The sequence below is a fragment of the Pleurodeles waltl genome, chromosome 9 (assembly GCF_031143425.1).
Source record: "Pleurodeles waltl isolate 20211129_DDA chromosome 9, aPleWal1.hap1.20221129, whole genome shotgun sequence".
Classification (NCBI taxonomy): Eukaryota; Metazoa; Chordata; class Amphibia; order Caudata; family Salamandridae; genus Pleurodeles; species Pleurodeles waltl.
The window spans coordinates 64,767,704-64,794,983 of record NC_090448.1 but is presented as its reverse complement, the minus strand read 5'-3'; the positions used below and the strand labels follow the sequence as shown (position 1 = coordinate 64,794,983).

Here is a 27,280-nt window from a genome sequence, read left to right as displayed (position 1 = left end):
GGAAGAGTATAAAGATATCTGTACTTAGTCTTTTGGCACAGAGTCATTCATAATAGAACACCCCTGATCCTAAGTACTTCATGTCCAACAGGATGTGTAGATTTCTTCTCTAGAGATGTCATCTGATGCGCAGGATTTGTGGCATCCCCTTCACTTTCTTACTAGGAGGGCGCAAGTAGAGGTAGAGGTGTTACTTTTCAATCCGCTGCCAAGTCCAGGGTGAGATGATGATGACGAGCTGAATGCTGATAATCACAGGATATTTTCTCTGTTAGAAATCCTAATCTTGGGTGTTTCAATTGCTAACTTAAAGGCGACTAGTCGGACTGGTTTGGCTTCTTTGATATTGATGACTTTACTGTTAGCGCCCATGGCATCCATCACAATGGAGAGAATACTATAATCAGTGCTTTCACCTTCTTTTCTTTGTACCCTGCTGGGGGTAAAGCTGATCACAAGAAAGCTTATAATGTGCTGAACTTGACGCAGCATCTCCCCTTGGCTTTTATACGGCTTAAGAATCAGCAGGAGACACTGGCAACACTTGTACAGCATTTGGCACTAGATGCAGAGTTAGGCAGCTGACTGTAGGCTTAGCAGAAACAGATGTTTTCCAACAGATGATTTTTTAACTGATCTAACGGTTGGACAAGAAAATATGCTCAGACATGGAGCTCAAAGTCCCAGCCAGAGCATTGGTTCAGATCTTATCTTGTTAAAATAAAAATAAAAACATGGGGAGGGTTACCTGGTTCAGAATTATGTGAATGATGCATGCGTTTAAAATTGGATTTGTTTACAATAATTTTAGGATACTGAACAGCTGACAATAACAGTTTTAAAGTCTCTTTCTTTTTACCGTATTGCTCAACATTTTGCACACATCTTTCTGCAAAAAGAATTTAAATGAATATGCATTAATAAAAAGTCACAGCACTCATGATAATTTATCATTTTTCATTGTTACTGTGTGCAGTTTCATGTTTCCTGTTTATCAGCTCAGCTCAAGTGTGCTAAATGGTAGATAATTATCATTCACTCAATCAGATAATTATATCAGATAGCTAAGTGTTTGTTGTTTCAAGGAAGGAGGGGGTAAACAAACAAAAAATAGTAATTAAAAAAAAACATACCTGCCGTGTCGCTCCGCTGTCCTCACTGCAGGCATAGGCTCCCCAGCCTGCCCTGCGGCCAATCCTAAAGCTGCTTTCATGCTGCTGGCAGCATGAAAGCAGTGTTAGGATTGGACAAAGCACCCTGGCTTGGAACTCTGAGGCAGAGTTGGAGCCTCTGTCTGCTCTCTCCAACCCGGCAACACAGTGCCGGGCTGGAGACTGCTCAGTGAGCATGTGTGTTTGGCCGGCGCGAGACGGCTGGTCAAACATACATGTGCACTGTGGCGAGTGCTGTGCACTCCCCCTCCGTCCCTGTCATCGCCTTTGGTCCTGCCTGTTTTACAATAAAACCACAATAAACATAGTTTATTGCAGTTTTAATGTAAACATTTTGCAGCTGCTGGCGTGGCGACGCTCCTCCGCCGTAACGGAGGAGCCGCCGCTGTCCACAGATACTATAAATTTGTACCAAAAATACAGAAGTGGTCCCGTTATTTCTTGAACAATACAAACCATCTAGTAAAGTGACCATCCAGTCCCATTTAGAAGGTATCATAGCTTGTGTATGAAATAAAATGTTTGTCACAGGCAGCTTTTCACACATACGCTCCAATAAAATCAGGCAAAGCGAAATTCACTCTGCTCAATTCAGACTGGGTAGGTTTTTCAGCACCCATTTTTTCTCGGTGCCAGAGAACCATAACAGGCTTTCTAGTTGGTAATTCTGGCTGGGAAATTGCATGATGTTTTGGCTGCTGCAGCATCTAAGCCTCTTTCCAAGTTTTGTTTTTTATGGCAGGGAAAGCATACAGTGCTCCCCTCTGCCAGAAAGACTTTCCACTTTCCTCCTTTACTTCCCCTACCAACCCTACCCATAGGTCTCTGCATACAATTACCACCTGCTTAATGGAGGTGGTGAATATATGCATCAAAACCTCATGGAATTCCGGTTTGATGACTGGAAAACTCAGTCTCACACAGTACTCCCCCGCCATCGGATTTTACACGTAATTGCACAGTACTGGTCAGGATTTACTGCACAGTAAAAGTAAATACAGAAGCAATTTCACCTTTGCCCTACCCCCTGTGCTGTGCAACCTGTAATCAGGCCCACAGTAGGAAATATTAATTATAGTGTTAAAAGAATAAAATCAGGGTTAGCGGCATCATTACTCACATTCCATCTTCATGCCCATCTCTAAACATTTTCTGAGCCGACAATACTGGCAGCGGTTCCGATGGTGTTTATTGACAATGCAGTTCTGACTGCTTCGGCAGCTGTAAGTCAGTGTCTTCCTCACACTCCTTTTAAAGAAACCTTTGCACCCCTCGCAGCTAACCGCACCATAGTGGCGACCTGTGGAAAAAGAAAGGGTATTTCTAAAAAGTAAAACATTTTTTTTTAAACAGAATTTTTATTAGCAGACATGTTTCATATATTCAACATTACAGTATCAGTACCTCATACGACTGTAAGTCTGCACTTTTTCGAGGAAACCTCGCATTGCTGATAACAACATAACCATCCATTATTCAATGTTCCCGTCCCTCTCCCTCCCCTCCCATCCCCGGTGAGTCAGATTTAGTATGCTTGGAGTGTGGTGTATCAGTAGGCCATATATAGCTAATGTTTTGTAGGTGGAATGGTGCATTCCATTGCCCATAGAGGATCGATGGTAATGTGGAGGAGGCAGCATGGTGGGGTCAGCCCAGCGACGGGTCAGGGGTGGTTTGAGCCAAGTCTTTCAAACTGTCCACCATGATCCCCCAAGCCACTGCCACGTCTAGTGGTCTCAACCCCCTCTTGGCCTCTCGGAAGAGAGAATCCCCTTCGCAGGTTGCCCATTTCTCCAGTTCCCCATACCACCTGTTTACGTGTCGCCCACATGGGTTTTCCCAATTCATGGTGATTTCCCTTTTGGCCAGGATGTAAGCCAGGCCCTGGAATCTGCTGGTTACCTTCGTTTTTGGGGTGTGCGGGAACCATCCCACCAAGCAATGGCCCAATGTGCAAGGTACTTCTTTTTCTATAAGTTCTGCCACTTTCCAAGTCACCTCTTCCCAGTATGTTCCCAACTGTGGGCAAACCCATAACATGTGTTTGAATTCTGCCCCTAGAGTTCCACATCTTGGCCTGGCCCCACTGAAGTGTCAATTGACCTGCCCCGGTATCAGATATGCTCTATGCAACATAAAGAAGTTTACTAATTTGAATCTAGCGTTTCTCGAGACCTTAGGGGTCCTTTCCAATATAATATAACTTATAAAGATTTGCCTGGCTGGTATGCGGGTTCCTAAGTTCTCTTCCCATTTAAACCTCAGTGACTCCTGGGGGGGGAGGGTTTATCTGTCATTATTGTATTCTATAGGTTTATGACTGCTTTCACCATGCCTGATGCAACTGATATATAGGTGCTAGTAGCATGTGCCTTGGGTTCAGCCCAGACGGCACTCCAATGGTACCTAATGGCCGCAGTAACAGAGCCATGCAACAGTAAATGCCCTCCCGCTAGGTCGAACTCAGCTCTGAGATCTTCAAAGGGGATCAGAGTGCCATCCCTAAAAAGGCTCCCAACTGTGGACATTCCCGCAGCGATCCAGGTAGTTAATCCTTCCCAGTTCCCACTATGTGGTAAGGCCCATAGAAACAACAAAGGAAAGTCTGGGAAATAAGGAACCTTTGTCTTAGTTTTATTCAAGTAGCGTTTCCAGCACTGCATGAGTACCTTCAATTCAGGTATGTCAGTGCCTCTAGGTTGTCAGATGCTTAGAAAGACTTCTATCAGTCTTGTTAACATAGGAGTAAAGGGTTTCACTAATGCTCCGGGGGTCTGTCTGCTCGCCAGCCACTGCGTAAACCACTGGAGATGCGCAGCGAGATAATAGGATTCGAAGTCAGGAACTGCTAATCCACCTTCCACCAACTTTCTTTGCAGTTTAGCCAAGGCCACCTGCCTCCTGGTAGTACCCCATAAATGTTGACTTGGGTATCCACACCGGGAAGACTGTGAAGTAGTACAACAGTTAAAAGAAAAACTATCATTTTGAGAAGTGGCACTCTGCTAGCCAGCGACAAGGGCAATGCCCGCCAGAAGGTCATGCTTGCTTGAGCGGATTGTATAGCAAGTCCCACATTGCCATTCAAAATGTTGCGCGTATCATGATATATTTTAACACCTAAATAAGAGGGGCATCGTGGTTCCCACAGTAACCCACAGAGGGCTAAGGGGCCACCCCCTCTGGCTCCAATGGAAAAAGACAGGATTTCTGCCAGTTTACGCCAAGACCCGAAAAGGCTCTGAACCTAGACAACAATAGTTGGGCACCCGGCAGCTCCTCCCGCATATTCCTTAGTAATATAATCAAATCATCCGCATATAGTGCTATGCCATTGGCCACCCACATATATCCCCTGGCCCCCTCCTCCCACACAGGGCAGGGCCGCCAATGGCTCCATAGCTATTGCGAACAACAGCGGAGAAAGAGGGCAACCCTGCCTGGTGCCCTGTTCAACCGCATAGCTGTCTGAGATTGTTCGGCCAGTACAGACCCCAGCCATTGAGGCAGTATATAGTAATTTTACCCATGCTATGTATTCCTCACCGAGTCCCATCTTTTCCATCACTGTGTAAAGGAAACACCATTCTAAACTGTCAAAGGCTTTTTCAATATCCACCGCCAACACCCCCACCACTGTCTTGTCATATGAGGGTCCATTATAACAGCCAGCAAACGACGGATGTTACCAGCCGTACTCCGCCCCAGGACAAACCCTGCCTGGCCCTGGTGCACCAGGTGTGTCATATGGGGAAGCAGCATTTTGCTAGTATTTTCCTAAGAATCTTCTAATCTAAATTCAATATGGATAATGGCCTATATGCACTACACTCAGTTGGGTCCTTACCGGGTTTTAACAGTGGCACCACTAAATTCTCCCGTGTCGTAGCTGGCATGAGCCCCCTCTCCTTCGCTGCTTGATACAGGGCAACCAACCGCGTGGCCAAGAGATCAGAATAGGTGGCGTAGATCTCAAGTAGGAAGCCATCTGTTCCCAGCGTTTTACCCCTAGCTAAGTCCTTAATTTCCTGTATGGTGATGGACCCCTCCCCCCAATTGGTCAGCCGCCTACCGTGTGAGGGCTATCAGGGGCACCTGGTCCAAATATTCATGGGTGGCCTCTACATCGTACTGGAGGGCTCTTTTATTTAGTTTCGTGTAATAGTGCAGGAAGTGGGTATTAATCTCCTTCTGCGTATACAGTCTATCTCCTGTGACTGTCCGCACCTCCGTTATGAGCTACTCTCGCTTAGTTGGTGATGCTAACCACGCCAGCATTCTACTCGCTTTATCCCTCTCCACGTGAGCCCGCGATATGTACTTCTTGTAATCAAAGGAACAGAGTCGCTCAACCTGGGCTGCCACTCTCTCTTTTAATTCTAATAATCTATACTGGAGGTCTGGTTGTTCAGGCCTAAGCTTCTCCTCCTCTAGCAGCACGTCTTCTCTAGGACTCTCGTGTTTCCCTGAGCAATGGGTGCCTTACCCCCACTGCTTCCGCCATACATCTCCCGCTCAGCACCACTTTAAAAGCGTCCCATTCCACCAATGGGTTACTAGCTGTGTTATTGTTGTCAAGAAAGAAAAAGGCAATCTGTTGTCTCACGGCTTCCTGGTAGCATGTATCTTCTAAGGTTTTGGGTTTTAATTTCCGTGTAGGAATACGAGGACGGGTGGAGCCCCATTTCATTGATAATAATATGGGGTTGTGGTCTGAAATGGTGCGGGCCAAATACTCGACGTTATCTATGGTTGAAATCACGTCTGCGGTGCAAAGGAAAGAGTCCAGACACACATGTAGGTCATGTAAATGGGAAAAATACAAGTAATCTTGGGTATGTGGGTATAACCTGTGCCAGGCATCTATGAGGCCCCACTGTGTCTGCCAGGCAGGTAACTGCCGTGCCACTCTTGCTATCGGGGATCATTCATTGGGGTTGGGATCTGTCCATGCTGGGGTCCGCCACACAGTTAAAATCTCCACGTTTGGTCTGTATTAGGGGCATGAATGTTTACTAAGTCTAAATCCCGGCCCTCTAACTTTCTTTTCACAACCACATAACGCCCATCTGGATCAACATATGCCTGTCCCCTCCATTGCTTCTGAATAGCCCTCCCTTCAGCTAGAGTCATATGCATTTCCTTGAGCATTGCCATATGGGCCCCTCGTCTCTGTAAATATGAGAAGACTTTCTATCTTTTTGACATTGTATGCATGCCCCAGATATTCCATGAAAATAATTTATATGTCTCTAGTGTAGCCATATTCCCATCTCAAAGCAGTAACCCCTGCGCTCAGCCCCTCCACCTCAATTCCTGCATTAGGTCCTCAGTACACCCCATGCCTTGTCATTCTTTCACCATAGCATGTGACCCAGGGGTCCCCCTATAAACAAACCAACTACTAACTTCCCAAATCCCCGACCCCAGGGCAAAAAGACAACTGACTCTCATCCAAACTAGAAAAAGTCAACTGTGCACCTTAATTTGGGTGCTGGCCACTCTGTTTGTTCACGGAGTGCTGCAGCACCGCCTGTATCCCCCACCCTAGTCTTACTCTCTCGGTCATGTCATCAGCCCCAATGCCCTACTCCAAAATCATGACTACTACTCTCATCCTCCTCCTGGGAGGCCACTGGGTGGGGACACAGTGAGTTCACAGTGGTGATACTATTTTCACAGGCAGCCGGGGGAGAGAATGAAATGATACACTCCATTGCCAGACATCTTCCAGCGAGCTGAAGAATTGTGCCTCCTCTTCTGTCATCACACGCAATCGGGCTAGGAACACCATTCCATATTGCATGCCCATTTGCCTTAATTTTTGTTTAGCCTCTCTGAAGGTGGCTCTCCGCTTCTGCACTTCTCTCAAGAAGTCTGGAAAAATGCGAACTGTGCTGTTTTCCACTGTACGGTCTCCTTTCTTCCTCACCTGCCCCAAAAGATAGTCTCTGTCTCTATAATGCAGCAGTCTTGCTGCAACCGGCTTCGGTGGAGCCCCCCTGCAGGAGACGTGCCGGCACCATTGTGCCCTCTCCAGGGTAAAAAAGGGTGAGAGTCCTCCGTCTGCTATTGTCTCCTTAAGCTAGCGCTCCAAGAATCCGACCATATCATTTTTCCTTATGCGCTCAGGTAGACCAATCACTCGACTATTATTCCACCTTGATCTGTTTTCAACATCTTCCGCCCTTGATTCAAGGTCACAAATTTGTCTTTCTAACATGCGCAATTTGGCAGTCAAGTCGTTTACCACGGGTAGTACCTCCTTGATTTATTTCTCTGATGTAGATACCCTGTCCGCCAACCTGATGTAATCATCTCGTAGTATAGTCAAGTCTGTCGCCAGGGCATCGGTTTTCCCCTCCAGGGCTTCACAAGAGGCCGTTATAGCCTGGAGGCTGTCTTGGAGGGAGCTCTCCGCTGAGTTGACACACTTATCCCCCGCTTGCATGGCCGGGGAACCCCATGCAGCTTCCTCCCTCATCTCCTGGTCCCTCTTACGGCCTATTTTCCCCACGTCTGGATTTCACCTGGATCACTATGGATATCCCAGATTGATCTAGGCCTCTATTGTGGGAAACAGTGCAACCAATAACTTCAAGAAATGCTACGTTGCAGTCTGCGGTGGCTAGAAGGAGATCCTCCAATTCTGCTCCACTGGTGCCTTGTCGGTACTCCTGACTAGCCACTAGATCGCACCTCCCTGGGGAAGTGGGACCTTCAACCCCCAGCACCAGTCCTGCACTTCCCTGGCTTCAGCTGGTGCATAGTTGTGTCTGTGCTACCCTCATGGGCCCGCCCAGGGTCCCTTGTCCCTCGTTGCTCTCCTTCTTGCCCCTGGTCTCCAGGATATTTAGACCCTCCTTTTGATCGGGGGCCCTCGTGCCCCGCTGCGGTGTCGCTCGGTGCTCCAGGGTTCTCTGCAATCAGGGTCATGCCACAGTGCTGTTGCAATGCTCCTTCCTTCAAACGCTGCGTCGCCTCTGCTCCTGTCCGGCCATCCAGCCGCTGGCCCCCTCCCAACCTGGGTCGCTGTGCTCTTTCTTCGCCTCACAACACTTTGCAGACCGGCACTCATCTGCTGCCGCACCGCTGCAAGAGCATCTTGTGTAGATGCAGGAGAGGGCCACTGTTTCTCTGTCTCCGTCACATTGCCTATATGCTTTCATGCCGGGGGGCTCCCATGGGCCTCTCCATGCCAAGCGTTCCTCATACGGCCCCTTCACCTCTTATACTGCGCTGATGCCTCTTCAGCTATTCGCCTCCAACCTGGTCTCCCACGACAGCTGGCGACCTCGATCCACCGATCATCAGCACTACCCTCATTTTATAAGCCTCCAGGACAGCCGTCCACCGCCGATTGTATAAAGGCCGCCTTTTTGGCTACCTTGCAGTCTTCTACACGTTACTGGCCTCCGGAATCCAATTTGCCTCGATGTCAGCACAGATTATTTCACCCCTAAATGCAGGGGCCTCCTGAGGGGTCGGCAGCTATTTGGGGACCCCAGGGTGGCACTTTGGAAATCAAAATGGCCTAGGGTGGGGGATCGCTGGCAAGAGCCTCACAGAAAGGCTTCCTCCTTCACTGGCATCAGGCCATGTCCACAGCAAAACATTTTCTGATTTTACCATTCAAATGTATCAGCAATGCACAAGAAGCCAACAATGCTTTGTATTTAGTATACTTTGACTTCCCAAAATTGAGGGCGATACAGAGTTAGAAGTGGGTAAATTAGTAGTGAAGAAAGGGAGGGTCCCCTACCACACCTCAGCTGTAAGTTATGTTCTTTACGCAGAGTTTCAACATTTTGTGGAAAATGCATCATGACATGTGGGTTGCCACTCTACTATATTAAATAAATGGGACAGCATCCTTACACTATCTGTCCTTAAAAGCATCAAAGGCCCCATCCATAACTATTTTCAGTTCTTTTACTGAATTGAAAAAGTCTTGGGACAAACCTTCCTCATCTCAAAGTGGTGTTAAAAGAGTAACAGCCTTCGGTACAACTTTGTCGTACTGTATATCTAACAGGGTGTCACCATTTTTTATCTAACTAGCACCAAAAACAAGAGAAGGGATTGCTGCCACAAAAACAAAAAAAAGTTGCATGGAATCCTTTGTTTCTTTGATGAAACGCAACAGAAACAATCAAGTAGCAGTCTTAGCCCTACCTATGTAGTTTAGTATAATGCCACTTACAACAGTATAAAATAATGCCACTTACAACATTATTAAAAGAGAGGGGATGGCATAGGTTTGGAAGTGAAAAACAACATTTGCAAGAGTGCTTCCCTTCTTGTGAGTCATGCCAAAGTACTCATCATGTAAGCATGGTACAGTAATCCTGCTGTATGTAAAAGAGGCTGCATCGTTTTCAAATGGACACCAGTTTCACCATTAAAAAAAGAACAGAAGAAATACTGCTGTTAAGTTCTGCTTCTGGAGCACCAATGCCACAGCACTGAAATCTCGAACCTGCAATGAGTCAAAGCTGTTGATCGGTTGTAATTAGTAACTTCAATTGGCTAAGTTATTTCTAAGTCTAGCCAGGTGCAGAGGGCAACTGTGATGAGATGGACCTATAGTGGCTCACACAACTGTTAGCAAAGCAAACACAAGGCAATATAGGTAAGGCCCTGGTCAACCAGTTTAACAATACCCAATGTGGGGAGAGGAGGTAGAAGAATGTTCCTACAAACAGCTCAACTGATATAACCTCCTCCATTCAAGGAACAGATGCCCAAACATGATAACCGCAGAGCACACTTCTTTGCAAAAAGGCTATTGGGTATAAGGTCAGCTCAAAAAGCAAATAGGGTATGATGCTCCTGTTTGTTTTCCAATTAGGTCTGGGCCAAAGCCAGTTCTGTAAAGACATGGAGCTTCTCTCTGAAACTCACTTTCTGATCAACTGGTTTCTGAAGCACTTTAACATACATATGTAAAAAATGCCCTTAAGTACACCTGTAAAATACCTTTCTAAAAGAAAAGAATGTCACAATAATGTAAATAATTATGTTTGCATCCTATAAAAGGCTACAAACAGATTTAATTTAATTTTTCTTTGAAAAAATAAGTCAATTATTATAAGTCACTAAAACAATATATGCAACTATAGAAAATCTTTTAAAGGGAAAATGAAAAGAGAATGAATGACTGAATTAGCCAACAGGCTGCAAGGAAAACCTAGAGAACAAAACTGGCACTGTGGTTTTAAGAACAGTACAGCACACCCAGCATCCCATCATGCTTCACAGGTGACAGTTAGGTTAGGTAATTTTTACAGAAGATTGGAAGAGCCTGCGTGAAAAACTGAACCTGTGTCTGGGTAGGAGAGACGGTTGCTCATGAATATGATGGGGATTCCCCTGGAACAGAACTAGGATTACAGGTAAGCAACTTTTTTTTCTCTTCCAGGGGATCCTCATCAAAAGGCATAAGTACTGAATAGAATAGCAAGCCCATCAAATAAAAGAGCAGATTGGGAATAGAGGCAGTTCTAACAGTCATCCCAAAAAGATTCCTCAAAGAAGCCTGTCTTACTGTAGTATCCTCTCTGGATCAAGACAATGTCTAATTAAACGTGAACAGTTCTCTAGAGCTATTTTAGCAGCTTTTCCTCAAGTAGAGTGAGCTTTAGGTCTACCATTTAAGAGCTTTTTCACCAACTGGTAAGTAAAAAAAAAAGTATACAAAAAAACTATACATCTAGATATGGATTGCTTGGTAGATGTTATATCTGTTCTTGTCGGACCATAATTTATATACAGACAATCAGATTGTCTATTTAGTTTTATCTAAATAAAATCTGAAAACTCTTTTTACTTCCAACGGAATGCAGAGATTTGCCTGCCGGAGTTACTGGATTATGAAAAAATGTTGGCAAGGAAATCGTCTGATTAAGGCGAAAATCTAAAACCACCTTGGGAAGAAAAATATAATGGGTTCCTATTACCATTCTATAACTATGGAATACTGTGTATGGTTCAGTAGCACACAAGGACTGAATTCATCAACACTGCATGTTGAAGTAACAGCAACTAAAAAAGCTACCTTCCATGTGAGGTGTGTTGGGAGGCTTTATGAATTTGTTTAAATGGGGGTCCCATTAATGTAGAAAATGCAATGTTAAGTTCCCAGGGAAAAGGAGAGTTAGTGGGAGGAAAACTGTTTTTAACACCTTCTAAAAAATTGTTAACTATATTTAGTCTAAAGAAGGAGGTTTGTGAAGAAGACTTCCTATAGGCAGTTATAGCTGCAAAAATGCACCTTAATAGAAGAAAATTGTAAACCAGATTGTGCCAGATGAAGTAGGTAACATCACGTCTTCTTGACACGTGCATGGAACATAGTTCTTTTGAATGCACCAAATGGTAAATCTCTTCTACTTAAATGCATATGGCTTTATAATATATGGATGTTTGGACTCTCTTAAAATGTCAATGCAATCTTGTTGTATATCTAGATGGCCATATTGCAGTAATTCAGGGGCAGGCAGTGAAACTCAATGGTTGGAATGCAGGATCTGTCCCCCAAACGTTTTTTGAGAGAAGGGGGGTTGGGTGCACACTGCCTCACATCCCAGCACGGTTCACCCCAATCCATTATGGTAAATGACGTACAATATTAGCGCTTACCTAAAAAATAACAGTCGTTTTTTACCAATGTTGGTGCAGATAGTGCTATATTATCTCTAGACATATGCATACGTTTCTGGATTTCATTTTTCATCAGTAGAGAGCAGCAAACGTTTATCTGGGGTTGCTGGAAATGCTGCCAATGCCTTCACAGGTCACAGTACCACTCACTGGCACACAAGTAAATCTCCAAAGCTAGTCAGCTTGTTGGCTCAAGGAAACTTTTTAAACAGAAGGACAAACATTTTGACAGGGTCATTCTGGCGCTATCACTGCGCTATCATTACCATTTTGGTCTTGGTCTTGGAAAGTTTGATCAAGGCTGCCGGATTGAGGGAGATAGGAAGAAATGCACAGAGAAATGTATTTGATGAATCTATTAAAAAACGCTTTTCTTTTCAACCCTAGCTGGTAGAATCTGAAGGTGTAATCTTGACATTTTTAGGTCGAAGCCTACCAGACAGCACAGATTTCTGATTTGCTTCTGACTTCTTGTGGGCATTCTGAAAGCTTCTCTGGGAATGCATTTCGCCCATTGCTTACAATTGGCTTTGTGGTTTGTAACTCACAGTTTCTTGCTTTCTCTTTGCTGGCTTTATTTGCTTTAGGCTGTCAAGCTCAAGTTTGTCCCTCCCGTAAGCATCCCTTGTTGACTGTATCCTTCCAAGTACTTGCTTTCTGTAAACAGGCCTTTAACCCCTACGGTGCCTTGGACTAGGTGATCCCGTCCAAGGCACCGGTTCCCGGGTGCCTTGGACGAGATCACCTCGTCCTGCACCCGGGAACTGGGGAGAGCGCTAGCGCTCCCCCATGTGCCCCCCACCCACACACCCCGGTCGTGGATGGAAGGGGAATCCCTTCCCCTTCCACCCTGACCCCCGTGAACTCAGCGCGCATCGCGTGCTGATTGTCAAAGAGGCCTCCTCCTTCGCGCTGAAAGCTCAGCTTCCAGCGCGTTCAGAAGCAGGCTTCAAAGGGAAGGAAATGTATTTCCTTCCCTTTGAAGTCTCCCTCAGCGTTTCGAAAGCCGGATTACAAAGCAATCTGGCTTTTGAAACACCCACTAGGCACCAGGGATTGTATTTTTATTGGGAAACTGGCATAAGGGAGCGCCCCCTTGGGCAAGGGTCGCTCCCAGGGGGGGCATTTTTTTTAAGGCCTTTTCTGCCCCTCCTGGGTGCAGATCGGCCTATTATTAGGCCGATCTGCCCCCAGGGGGGCAGAAACCTCTAGGCACCAGGGATCATTTTTTTTGTTTTTGTTTTTTCTTAGGTGGGGAGCGACCCCTTAGGCAAGGGTCGCTCCCCTAGGGGGCAAATTACATTTAGGCCATTTCTGCCCCCCTTTGGGGGCAGATTGGCCTATTTTTATGAGGCCAATCTGCCCCCAAGGGGGAAAGAAACCACTAGACACCAGGGAGATTTTTTGGGGGGGGGGGGAATTGGCATAAGGGAGCGACCTCTTGGGCAAGGGTTGCTCCCAGGGTGTGGCATTTTGTTTAAGGGGCAGAAACCTCTAGGCACCAGGGATCTTTTTTTTTGTGTGGTCTTTTTTTGTTTGTTTTTTTAGAGATGGGAATCCCCATTAGGCAAGGGTCGCTCCCCTGGGGGGCAAATTGTATTTAGACCATTTCTGCCCCCCTTGGGGGCAGATCAGCCGATTTTAGATCAATCTGCCCCCAAGGGGGTAGAAACCACTAGGCACAAGGGATTTTTTTTTTGCACCAATGTCACGCAAGGGGAGCGACCCCGTAGGCAAGGGTCGCTCCCGGGGAGTGGGCTAGGCGGGTGGGGGGCAAATTTATTTCAGGCCATTCCTGCCCCCCCCCCCGGGGGCAGATCGGCCTATTGTCATTAGGCCGATCTGCCCCGTGGGCGGCCAGAAACCTCTAGGCGCCAGGGAAAAAAAATAATTTGTGGTTTTTTTTGTTTGTTTGTTTTTTTAGAGATGGGGAGCGACCCATTAGGCAAGGGTCGCTCCCCTGGGGGGCACATTGTATTAAGACCATTTCTGCCCCCTTTGGGGGCAGACCGGCCGATTTTAGGTCAATCTGCCCCCAAGGGCAAAAACATTTTTTGTGTGTTTTTTTTAGAGATGGGGAGCGACCCATTAGGCAAGGGTCGCTCCCCTGGGGGGCAAATTGTATTTAGACCATTTTTGCCCTCCTTGGGGGCAGATCGGCCGATTTTAGGTCAATCTGCCCCCAAGGGGGCAGAAACCACTAGGCACAGCGGCCAATGTCCACAAGGGGAGTGACCCCGTAGGCAAGGGTCGCTCCCCAGGGGTGGGGGGGTGGGGGTAGGGTCGGGGGGGTGGGTGTTCAAATTTATTTTAGGCCATTCCTGCCCCCCCGTAGGCAAGGGTCGCTCCCCAGGGGTGGGGGGGGGCTGCTGGGGGGGGTGAGGGGGCAAATTTATTTTAGGCCATTTATGGCCGGCTGAGCTAGAGGCCAAAATCCACAGGTACGCACTTGGCAAAAAACACCTCTGTTTTCTGTCAAAAAATGTGATGTGTCCACGTTGTGTTTTGGGCCATTTCCTTTCGTGGGCACTAGGCCTACCCACACAAGTGAGGTACCATTTTTATTGGGAGACTTGGGGGAACGCTGGGTGGAAGGAAATGTGTGGCTCCTCTCAGATTCCAGAACTTTCTGTCACCGAAATGAGAGGAGAAAGTGTTTTTTTGGCCAAATTTTGAGGTTTGCAAAGGATTCTGGGTAACAGAACCTGGTCAGAGCCCCACAAGTCACCCCCTCTTAGATTCCCCTAGGTTTCTAGTTTTAAAAAATGCGCTGGTTTGCTTGGTTTCCCCAGGTGCAGGCTGAGCTAGAGGCCAAAATCCACAGGTAGGTACTGTTTTCTGTGAAAAAATTGAGATCTGTCCACGTTGTGTTTTGGGGCATTTCCTATCGCGGACGCTAGGCCTACCCACACAAGTGAGGTATCATTTTTATCGGGAGACTTGGGGGAACGCTGGGTGGAAGAAATTTGTGGCTCCTCTCAGATTCCAGAACTCTCTGTCACCGAAATGTGAGGAAAATGTTTTTTTTAGCCATATTTTGAGGTTTGCAAAGGATTCTGGGTAACAGAACCTGGTCAGAGCCCCACAAGTCACCCCATCTTGGATTCCCCTAGGTCTCTAGTTTTCAAGAATGCACAGATGTGGTAGGTATCCTTAGGTGCCGGCTGAGCTAGAGGCCAAAATCTACAGGTAGGCACTTTGCAAAAAACACCTCTATTTTCTGTCAAAAAATGTGACGTGGACTCGTTGTGTTTGGGGCACTTCCTGTCGCGGGCGCTAGGCCTACCCACACAAGTGAGGTATCATTTTTATCAGGAGACTTGGGGAACGCTGGGTGGAAGGAAATTTGTGGCTCCTCTCAGATTCCAGATCTTTCTGTCATCGAAATGTGAGGAAAATGTTTTTTTTAGCCATATTTTGAGGTTTGCAAAGGATTCTGGGTAACAGAACCTGGTCAGAGCCCCACAAGTCACCCCATCTTGGATTCCCCTAGGTCTCTAGTTTTCAAAAATGCACAGATTTGGTAGGTTTCCTTAGGTGCCTGGTGAGCTAGAGGCCAAAATCTACATGTAGGCACTTTGCAAAAAACACCTCTGTTTTCTGTCAAAAAATGTGATGTGGACTCGTTGTGTTCTGGGGCATTTCCTGTTGCGGGCGCTAGGCCTACCCACACAAGTGAGGTATAATTTTTATCGGGAGACTTGGGGGAACGCTGGGTGGAAGGAAATTTGTGGCTCCTCTCAGATTCCAGAACTTTGTGTCACCTAAATGTGAGGAAAACGTGTTTTTTAGCCGTATTTTGAGGTTTGGAAAGGATTCTGGGTAACAGAACCTGGTCAGAGCCCCACAAGTCACCCCATCTTGCATTCCCCTAGGTCTCTAGTTTTCAAAAATGCACAGGTTTGGTAGGTTTCCCTAGGTGTCGGCTGAGCTAGAGGCTAAAATCTACAGGTAGGCACTTTGCAAAAAACACCTCTGTTTTCTGTCATAAATTGTGATGTGTCCACGTTGTGTTTTGGGGCATTTCCTATCGTGGGCGCTAGGCCTACCCACACAAGTGAGGTATCATTTTTATCAGGAGACTTGGGGGAACGCTGGGTGGAAGGACATTTGTGGCTCCCCTCAGATTCCAGAACTTTCTGTCACCGAAATGTGAGGAAAACGTTTTTTTTTTGCCAAATTTTGAGGTTTGCAAAGTATTCTGGGTAACAGAACCTGGTCAGAGCCCCACAAGTCACCCCATCTTGGATTCTCCTAGGTCTCTAGTTTTCAAAAATGCACAGGTTTGGTAGGTTTCCCTAGGTGCCGGCTGAGCTAGAGGCCAAAATCTACAGGTAGGCACTTTGCAAAAAACACCTCTGTTTTCTGTCAAAAAATGTGATGTGTCCACGTTGTGTTTTGGGGCATTTCCTGTCGCGGGCGCTAGGCCTACCCACACAAGTGAGGTATCATTTTTATCAGGAGACTTGGGGGAACATAGAATAGCAAAACAAGTGTTATTGCCGCTTGTCTTTCTCTACATTTTTTCCTTCCAAATATAAGAGAGTGTGTAAAAAAGACGTCTATTTGAGAAATGCCCTGTAATTCACATGCTAGTATGGTCACCCCGGAATTCAGAGATGTGCAAATAACCACTGCTCCTCAACACCTTATCTTGTGCCCATTTTGGAAATACAAAGGTTTTCTTGATAGCTATTTTTCACTCTTTATATTTTAGCAAATGAATTGCTGTATACCCGGTATAGAATGAAAACCCACTGCAGGGTGCAGCTCATTTATTGGCTCTGGTTACCTAGCGTTCTTGATGAACCTACAAGCCTCATATATCCCCGCAACCAAAAGAGTCCAGCAGACGTAACGGTATATTGCTTTAAAAAATCTGACATTGCAGGAAAAAGTTACAGAGTAAAACGTAGAGAAAAATTGCTGTTTTTTTCACCTCAATTTCAATATTTATTTGTTTTCAGTTGTTATTTTCTGTAGGAAAACCTTGTAGGATCTACACCAATTACCCCTTGCTGAATTCAGAATTTTGTCTACTTTTCAGAAATGTTTAGGTTTCTGGGATCCAGCATTGGTTTCATGCCCATTTCTGTCACTGACTGGAAGGAGGCTTAAAGCACAAAAAAATCATAAAAATGGGGTATGTCCCAGTAAAATGCCAAATTTGTGTTGAAAAATTGGGTTTTCTGATTCAAGTCTGCCTGTTCCTGAAAGCTGGGAAGCTTGTGGTTTTAGCCCTGCAAACCCTTTGTTGATGCTATTTTCAGGGAAAAAACCCCAATCCTTTTTCTGCAGCCACTTTTTCCAATTTTTTTGAAAAACAAAACAAAATGTTCACTGTATTTTGGCAAATTTCTTGGCCTCCTTCAGGGGAACCCACAAAGTCTGGGTACCTCTAGAATCCCTAGGATGTTGGAAAAAAAGCACGCAAATTTGGCTTGGCTAGCTTATGTGGACAAAAAGTTATGAGGGTCTAAGCGCGAACTGCCCCAAATAGCCAAAAAAAAGGCCTGGCACAGGAGGGGGAAAAGGCCTGGCAGCGAAGGGGTTAAATCTTGTTCTTTTTGTGTCACATTTGCTGTGCAGTCAAAGACAGAGGTAACATGCCAGGCTCTGTCTTCCAAGGGAGCTTGGTGTTTACTTTTCTTTCTCTGATTTCAGAGTGAGAGAATTTATATGATAATCCTTAGGAGTACCCATGTGAAAAGAGAGGGTTTTAGGATGCTATTTGTTCTAACACACAAAAGGAACTGTGCTGATGTTTCAGAATATATCAGAATGAGGAAAGCACGAATCAAGCACATTTTTTGTATCTCTGAAGTATGGTGGAAACAAATATTTGAATAGGATCAAAACGAACAAGTTACTTAACTTTGGTAACTCTTTCTGGTGGATACAGTAGCTACCTGTAGATTCCTCACCTTATGAATTCTCCCAATGCGCCAGCATTCGACGGAAATTTTCTTCCTAGCTCCCCACATCGACGAGGAGGTCAGAACTGCACTGCTCCGCAAGCGACTCCGTCTGACGTCATTGTGGCAATAAGAAGTCATTGCCGGCCTGCTGACTTCAGTTTCACCATTTTTTACGTGCCTTCGAGGCGAACAGGTGAATACTGACCTCACAAGAACAATATATGCCAATCCAAATCCAAATATAAACCACAATATCTGTTTATATAGAAACACCAAAAACATATATATACATTTATAATAAAAGAAGTCTTGGTATGACCAGCCAGGCAACGGGGAGGCGGGTGGGACTGTGAGGAATCCACAGATAAATACTGTCTCGACAAGAAAAAGCATTACCGAAGGTAAGTAACTTGTTCTTCTAATGGATACAAGTACCTGTGGATTCCTCACCTTATGAATAGAATCCCAAAGCAGTCCCGCACTCGGAGGTGGGTGCCTGACAGGTCAAACCAAGAAGTCCTGCAAAACAGAACGTGCAAAATGGCCATCCCTCCTAACTTCTGAGTCCAAGCAATAATGCTTTGCGAAAGTGTGGAGGGAAGCCCAAGTTGCTGCCTTATAAATATCAACAACTAGTACACCTCTAGCTAAAGCCAAAGTGGCAGACTTAACCCTGGTGGTATGGGCCCTAATACCTTCAGGAGGAACCTTCTTTATGCAAAGAATGACCCACCTTGAAAGGGTTCTCTTGTGGACGGCTTTGCCCTTCATCTTGCCGACATATCCAACAAAGGGTTGATCATCAATTCTAAAGTCTCTTGTCCTCTCAATGTAGAAACTCGGAGCCCTTCTTGGATCCAAGCGGTGCAGCCTTTCCTCCTCCTTTGAAGGATGGGGAGGAGGGTAAAAGGACGAGAGTGTTATAGATTGTCCCAGATGAAAGGGAGTGACTACTTTAGGAAGGAAAGCCACCCGGGTTCTCAGCACCACGTTGTAAAAGGAGGTTTCACACTAAGAGCCTGAAGCTCACTCACACGTCTAGCAGACGTGATAGCTGTGAGGAAAACTGTTTTCAAAACTAAAAGTCTCAATGGGCAAGAATGCATAGGCTCAAACGGTGAACCCATTAAAAAAGTAAGAACTAAATTCAAACCTAAGAACTAAAGGGGACTTAAATAAGGAAGGCTGATCAGGAAGGCAAAGAAAGGCCTACAGTGCTGACAAATAGCCCTTCTCTGTCACCACTGTACTAAACCCTGTGCCAGGGAAAGAGCAAAAAGCAAAATACCTGACAAATAGGCCTTCAAGGGATCAATTTGTCTCTCTCCACACCAAGTAGCAAATTTCACCCATCTGCCAGCATAGGTCGTCTTGGTGGAGTGTCGCCTGGCCGATAAGATAACATCCACCACTTCTGGAGGGAGAGAAAAAGAACTCAGATTGCCCCGTTCAATCTTTAGGCATGTAGGTGCAGGCTCTGGAGGTGGGGGTGTAGAACCTGCCCTTGCGACTGCGAGAGGAGGTCTACTCTGTAAAGGAGACGGAGCAACAGGCACAGCGAGAGATGGAGAAGGTCTGTGTACCACACCCTTCTTGGCCAATCTGAGGCTATTAAAATGACTTGAGCCCGATCTTGGAGAATCTTCCTCAGAACTCGAGGAATCAAACGTATGGGTGGAAACACGTAAAGCAACTGGTCGCACCAAGACATCTGAAACGCGTCCTCCAATGCCCCCCGCACCGGATACTGGAGGCTGCAGAATGACAGGCAGTGTGCATTCTCCTGAGTGGCAAACAGGTCTATCTGTGGAAATGCCCACATCTGGAAGATGTGAAGAACCAGGTCTGGATAGAGAAGCCACTCGTAATCGGCCGAGAAATGCAGACTGAGATTGTCCGCACATACGTTGAGAACTCCGACCAGATGGTTTGCTACTATGCAAATCTGATGGTGCTGTGCCCAGGACCAGAGCCCCAGATCCTTTCTGCAGAGAAGGTATGACCCTACTCCTCCCTGCTTGTAGATGTACCACATCGCTGTAGTGTTGTCCGTCAAGACTTGAACTGACGGACCGCGAAGAGACGGGAGGAAGGCCTTGAGAGCCAGACATATTGCCTGTAATTTTAACAGATTGATGTGAAATATCTGTTCCACTGGAGACCAATGACATTTGATCTCCAGGTCCCCCAGATGAGCTCCCCACCCGAGAGTGGAAGCATCCATTATCACCGTGGCCACCGGAGATGGTAGACAAAACGGCCTTCCTTGGAAAAGGTTGCTGTCCACAGCCCACCATCTTAGATCCACTTCAGCGCCTCTGGATATCGTTATCAATTCCTCAAGATCCCCTGTGTGTTGAAACCACTGCTTGCGGAGGCGCCACTGGAGAGCCCTTATGTGCTAACTTGCATGAGTGACCAACAGAACGCAGGAAGCAAACAGACCGAGCAGACATAGGACCTTTGAGGACTGGAACGGCCGCTCCATTCTAAAACATTGGAATCAACGCCTGCATGTCCTGAGTCCTCTGAGAAGGAGGGTAGGCCCGATTCAATGTTGTGTCCAGTACTACCCCTATGAACAGGAGGCGCTGAGAGGGCTCCAGGTGAGATTTGGGCACATTTACTGTAAAGCCCAGGTAGAACAACATCTAGGTTGTCACTTGCAAGTGATGCAGCATGAGCTCTGCGGACCTGGCTTTGATCAGCCAATCATACAGGTAAGGGAATACAGAGATTCCCTTCCTTCTGCGGTCCACTGCCATCCCCTCGTGAAGACTCGAAGTGCAGAAGTAAGACCAAAAAGAAGGACCGGAAACTGGTAGTGTTGCGACCCTACCACCAACCGGAGATACTTCCTGTGCGACTTCAGAATAGGGATATTAAAATAAGCATCCTGCAAGTCAATAGACACCATCCAATCTTCCTTGTTCAATGCAAGAAACACCTGAGCTAGGGTCAGCATTTTGAACTTCTCCTATTTGAGGAACCGATTCAAAACCCGCAGATCCAGGATGTGCCTCAATCGACCATCCTTCTTGGGAATCTAGAAATACCCTGAATAACATTCCTGACCCTTTTCCTGCTCTGGCACCAACTCCACTCACATTTTAACAAAAGGACTCGCACCTCCTGCTGAAGCAACAGGAGATGATCTTCGGTGCAAAGCAAATGACGGGGAGGTATGGGAGGGCGAAACTCCTGAAAAGGAAGGGCATAACCTTTTCCCACTATATTCAGCACCCAAGAGTTCGATGTGATTAACTCCCACTCGTGGAGAAAAGGAAACAGCCTTCCCCCTACGGGTAAAACATGCTGGAATATGGAGAGAAAACTAGGGCTGCTTTCCTTGATGGGCTCCCCCAGAGGAAGAGGATGAAGCGGAAGGCTGCTGAGTGGCTCCTCACACTATAACCCTCCCAGGTCCCCTAGAAGATCTGTAGAGAGGGTTGGCAGGCTGCTGAATGTTGGATTGTGGCCTTCCACGAAAAGAGGACCCACGGCCGAAACCCCAGAATCTTCTAAAAGACCTAAAGGGTGCAGACGATGAAGTTTGGAGTCCCAAAGATTTTTCAGTAGCCCTGCTTTCTTTAAATCGTTTCAAAGATGAGTCGGCTTTGGTCCCAAACAACTTCTCGCCATCAAAAGGAAGGTCCATCAGCGTAGCCTGAACATCAGAGGAGAAACCAGAACCTCTGAGCCAAGCATGCCTCCTTGTTGCTGCAGAAGTGCCCATAGCCCTGTCAACCAAATCTGCAGTGTCCAAGCCAGACTGAATGATCTGCTTTGCTGCTGCTTGACTGTCCAGCAGGAGGTGATCAAAATGCCACTGCACATCCTGAGGCAATCTTGACACAGCAGCTCCTGCCAAGTCCATCAGGGCATGGATATACCTTCCCAGCACGCATGTAGCATTAAGAGACTTCAAGGCCATACTGCCCGAGGAGAATCACTTCTAAGCCATCTGTTCCGTACGCTTAGACTCCCTATCAGACGGAGTCGCAGGGAACGAACCAGGAGCAGATCGTGCAGAACAAGAGGATTGCACCACCAAGCTCTCAGGCGTTGGATGTTGTGACAGAAACTGCAGATCTCCTGGAGCAACTCTGTATCTCCTAGGAACAGTCCTGGAAACCACTGGAGTCATGGCAGACATCCTCCAGAGTTCTAAAATGGCCACAGTAAGGAAATCATTAAAAGGGAGTAGAGGCTCAGAGGACGCAGCCGATGGATGCAACACCTCAGTTAAAGGCTCCGCTGTTCTCCTCCAGGGGATGTATCCAGACCACTAGCAGAGTCGACGTGCTGAAATTCACCTCAAGGCTCAGGAATTTTCTCTTCCTCCAACAGTCCTCCAATAGTCTCAAGACCCTCCTTCTTGACCTCAGCCTGGACTCCAAACGCGGCGTCGACAGAAAATTATCCAACATCGCCGATGCCGGTTTCAATGTAGATGGACCCTCGGAAGGAGGAGAGGGAGGTGAGACACTGTGGGTCGATCAGGATCCATCCGGCGATGGAATTGACTCCGTCGGCGCCATCGGCATCATCATACGGGGTAGAGGAGGTGAAGTCATTGGTGCCGAGCCAGCCCCTTCACCAGGAAAAAACTGTACAAACGGAGCCTGCTTGTATGGTGCCGGCGAACCCAGCGTGAATGCCAATGGACCCATGGGACCAGCAAGTGCACCAAAAGGGGCCATAGCTCTGTTAAATATGCTAAACATAGCACTGAGGAACGCTGAAGGATCCGTTCCCGGAGCCGGGAAGGCAGGAAACCTATGCTCCTCCTGAGATGTATGAACCAACTCCGATACTTGCACACCCAAATCCTGATCATGAATAGACCCAGAAGAAAACTGAGCCATAGGGCTCTCCGGGGTCTCAGAGATTTCAATCAAAGTCGGCGCTGGAGAAGCCTGTGGACTCTGAGGCTGAGGAGACACTGTACGGCTGATCTCCCACGCCGTGCAGTGCCGTCTTAGAGGGAACCGATCTCTGGAAGACTGACGTCGAGATTCGTGTTGGCGCCGCTTCTTATGCGACTTCGAGGATCTATGTGATGATGTCTCCCTCCCCTTTGATCTTCAGTGACCTCTCTGCTCCTTCTTAGCTTTTGCCAAGAAAAGCTTTCAAGGCCTTTGGGTTCATCCGCTGGCAGGACACGCACTCCTCCATGTCATGGTCTGAGCTCAGGCGTCACAAGCAATTTGTCATGAGGATCCGTCACCGACATGCGACCCCCGCATTCAGTACAAGGATTCAATCCCGATTTTTTCAGTGGAAACATTGTAACGTGCTACAACAATTCCTCAAAACAGTAACTGTCAAGAGGTAGGAATAAACCGTTAGCGTCGAAGGGGAGGAAAAAAGGGAACTGACGTCAGCATGCTGGCGAGGACTTCTTATTGCCACGATGATGCCAGACAGATCGCGTGCAAAGCTGTGCAATTGTAAAGTCCTCGTCAATGTGGGGAGCTAAGAAGAAAATTTCCGTTGAATGCTGGCGCATTGGGGGAATTCACAAGGTGAGGAATCCACAGGTAGTTGTATCCATCAGAAACATCAATACACTAAGTGATGACATTTCCACACATCATTTTTGCGCAGTAAATCTGTATGTCGGTGCAAATGTAATGGTTATTTCAACAGAAAATGTGTTGTCTGTAATGGCAGTGTGCTACTACACTATGCATACTCCACACTACGCCACTCCACTTTACAACAATTTACAAAACTCTATTCAACTCTATTCCCTTTCACTCTATGCCACTCCATTCTACGACACTCAACTCTGACATACCACTCTGCTCTAGGCCCCTCCACTCTAAGGCACTGAATGACACGCTACGCCACTTGAATCGGCACCACTCCACTCTATGGTACTCCCTCCATTACACAATACGCCACTCCATTGGATTCTACTCCACTCAATGCCCCTCCACACCACTTACCCCACTCGACTCCAATGTACCCTACTCTACCCCACTTCACTCCAATCTACTCCACTGAACTCCAGTCTACCCAAATCTATCCCACTTCATTCCAGTCTACCCCAATCCACTCCACTCAGTCTACCCCACACCACTTCATTCCAATCTACCCCAACCTACCTCACTCTACTCCACCCAATCAACCCCACTTCACTCCAATCTAGCCCACTCCACTCCAACTTACCCCACTCTATTCCAATCTGCCCTGCTCTAATCCACCCAATCTAGCCCAATCCACTACAATCTGCCTCACTACCCCATTCCACAATCCACCCACTCTAATCTACCCTAATTCACCCTACTCCACTCTTCCTCAAAATAGCCCGCTTCACTCCAATCTCCACTCCACTCCATCCCAATCTACTCCACTTCAGTCTACCCAATCAACCCCACTCCAATCTACCTCAATATAACCCATCACCACTCCAATCTACCCCACTTCAAACCACCCAATTTACATCACTCTACTACAATCTACCCCGCTCCAATCTACCCCAATCTACCACAATCCAATCTATCACACCCCACTCAAATTTACCCCACTCCAATCCAATCTAACCCACCCCACCCCATCCCACTCCAACCTAACCTAACCCACCCCACTCCAATCTACCCCACCCCATCTACCCTATCCCAATCAACCACACTTCAATCTACACCAATCTACTCCACTCTAATGTCCCCACATACCCCAATCTACCCCATCCCATTCCACTCTCCCCCACACCTCAAACCCACTCCAATCTACACCACTCAAGCTACTCTACCTCATTCAACCCTACTCCACTGCACCCCACTTCAAACCAATTTACCCCACTCCATTCCAATCTACCCTACACAAATCCACCTAATCTACTCCATTCCAATCTATCCAACTCCACTCCAGTCTACTTCACCCCACCTTATCTACCCCACTCAACTACATCTACCCACTCCACTGTACTGCCATATATTCCACTCCACTCTACCCCAATGTCCCCCACCTCTCTTCACTCTACCCCACTTCACCCCTGTTAACCCCAATCCACCTCAAACTACTCCACTAATCTGCCTCACCAATCTACCCAATTTTCCCACTTCAATCTACCCCACTCCAATCTACCCTACTCATCTCCAATCTACACCACTCTACTCCACTACTATCTACCCTACTTCAGTCTACCTCACTCTAGCTCAATCTATCCCACTACAGTGTACCCTATTCCAACCACTCTATCCCAATCTACCCCACTCTACTCTACTCCAATCCACTCTAGCCCACTCCACTCCAGTCTACCCCATTCCACTCTATCCCAATCTACACCACTCCAATGTAACCCTATTTATCTCTCCCAATCCATGCCACTAACTTTTAGCCATGCTGAACAGCAGCCACACTGGAGTACAAAATCTCTAAAACACATTGCCAAAGCCAACAGCCCTCACACAGGTGAAACCTATCTACTTTTCCAAAGCTTGTTTGTTTCTTGCGTCTGCAAATAAGTCTATTTTGGAGTGCTTGTTTTTTGTTTTGCATCTGCTAATAAGTCTATTTTGGGGTAGCTGCATTTTTAATAAATTGCTTCTACAACTTTGTTTATAACACAGTTGTGGTTCTCTTAACTCGTACGACTGAAGGAGTCTGTCTGCTTCTATGTTTTTAATGCCTATGAGGTGGGCTGCTGAGATCATTAGTTTCCTTGTAGTGAGCACTTTTCATATGGCCTGAGACTTAAGGGATAGCGGTCTTCAGTGGGCACCTCACTGTTTGTTCAGGTAATACATTGTTATCATTTTGTCCATCTAAATCAACAAGGATTTTGTCATGAACGAAGGCAGGAATGACCTCAGAGCAAATTCCACTACTCTCAACTCTAGGAGGTTGATATGGTAGCTTTTTTTACCCTGTCTGACCACAAACCCTGTGTCTTCAAATGTCCATGTGAGCACTTCATCCATGGAGAGGGTCATTTATGACTAGCGTCTGAACTGGGACACCCTGGCACATCAGATGGATAGATGCTTCTCTCTCCTTTTAAGGCACACTTTTGTGACCTGAGTATCAAAGATTGTGCCTAGGTAGTTTACCCTTTGTACCAGAGTTACCTTTGACTTTTTTCAGGCTAACTTGAAAACCCAATCAGGACAGGGTTTACACACAAATTTGAGTATCTTCCAATGGTGCCACCTTTATTAGCCAGTCATCTAACTAAAGATAGACAAAGATTTTCTGTCTCCTCAGATATGCTTATGAAACAATCATCCACTTTGCAAATATACAAGAAGCTGACTTCCCCATGAAAGTTAGGACTTTGAACTGGAAGAGCTTGTTGTCTACCACACAATTTCATTGTGTTTTTTATTTTTATGGGGATGTGAAAATAGGAATCCTGAAGGATGCACAAACACCCTCTCTCTGCTATCTCTGGGCACTATGCTAGGCTGAGAAGAATCAGAAAATAATAAACCTACTATTTGAGTTTCAGAGGAGGTGTGAACACCTGATTTGAAACAACAAGGTCTGTTGTTCTATCTTAAACTGCATTCCTGCTATTCCGGGCACAGGGACAAGGACAACTGCATCTGTTCAAGAACAAAAGCAGCCCGGCAATAGATGCTAGGAGCTAACATGGAGTCTCGTAGGTGCCTTGCAGGAGATGTTTTAGATTAAAGTTGAAGTTGGAACTATGCCAATCCTTATCTCAATCATGTGAGGTATTCTCTTCTAACTATAGGCTGATACCTGGGGTTTTTAAATGATCGGAGTATCGTTCTTATCTTATATTTTGTAGAAAGTTATAGGAGTATGGTGACATGCATAGGATCCAGACATTTCTAACATTTTTAGGTATGTCTGAAAATTCCAGAACTTTAAACAATAAAAACATGCCATCCTAGACAATAAGTGGACATGATGCAAACATCTACGGATGTCTTAAATATTCACACTTTCTATGAAACAAATAGAAGAGTCTAAAATTAAAAAAGGAAAATCTAAACCAATAAGATAAAGGTAACAGAAATGTTTAAAAATACATTTCTGAGTATGTCACACTTTTATGAAAGAAACCGAAACATCTGAAAAGACAAGTGAAGAAAATAGTGGCATCTGAATGGGAATGGTCGTAGTGTTTTATGACACCCCCAGAATAATACCAAAACTAAACAAAAAAACATAGTGCATGAGAGTGTTCTCGCAGCTACTTGTGGAACATTTGTAAACTAAACAGTTACACAGATATTCACCTATTATGAACGTGTTTTGCATATACTTGATTATCACCACTTCATGATGCATTTGCAGTACGGAAGAACATACTAGAAACATGCAATTGATGGAGTCACAGTTATTCAGAAATAAAAAGGTCTCTGCATTGAAAAACACAGTACTCACAAGATGTTTAGATACAGAAGGTACAGTGAGGCCCTTAAGGGCACAGTGTCAGTTTTTGTACGCAGTTGCACAGCAGCCCGATAACACTGCACTTCATTACTTTTTCTTGCCCTTTTAAAAAGGTTTGTGAAAGATTTTCTGTTGTTGCTTGTTTATTTAGTG

The 27,280-nt window shown here is 46.1% G+C and overlaps 1 protein-coding gene across 1 annotated transcript in view; it reads right to left on the bottom strand.

Moving 5' to 3' along the window:
• NR2C2 (nuclear receptor subfamily 2 group C member 2) overlaps positions 1 to 27,280 on the bottom strand; it is a 418,562-nt gene that overhangs the window by 240,734 nt on the left and 150,548 nt on the right. Inside the window, exon 5 of the mRNA XM_069206302.1 lies at positions 2,293 to 2,472. Coding sequence (XP_069062403.1) covers positions 2,293 to 2,472 — 180 coding nt within the window. The remainder of the gene's footprint in view (positions 1 to 2,292; positions 2,473 to 27,280) is intronic.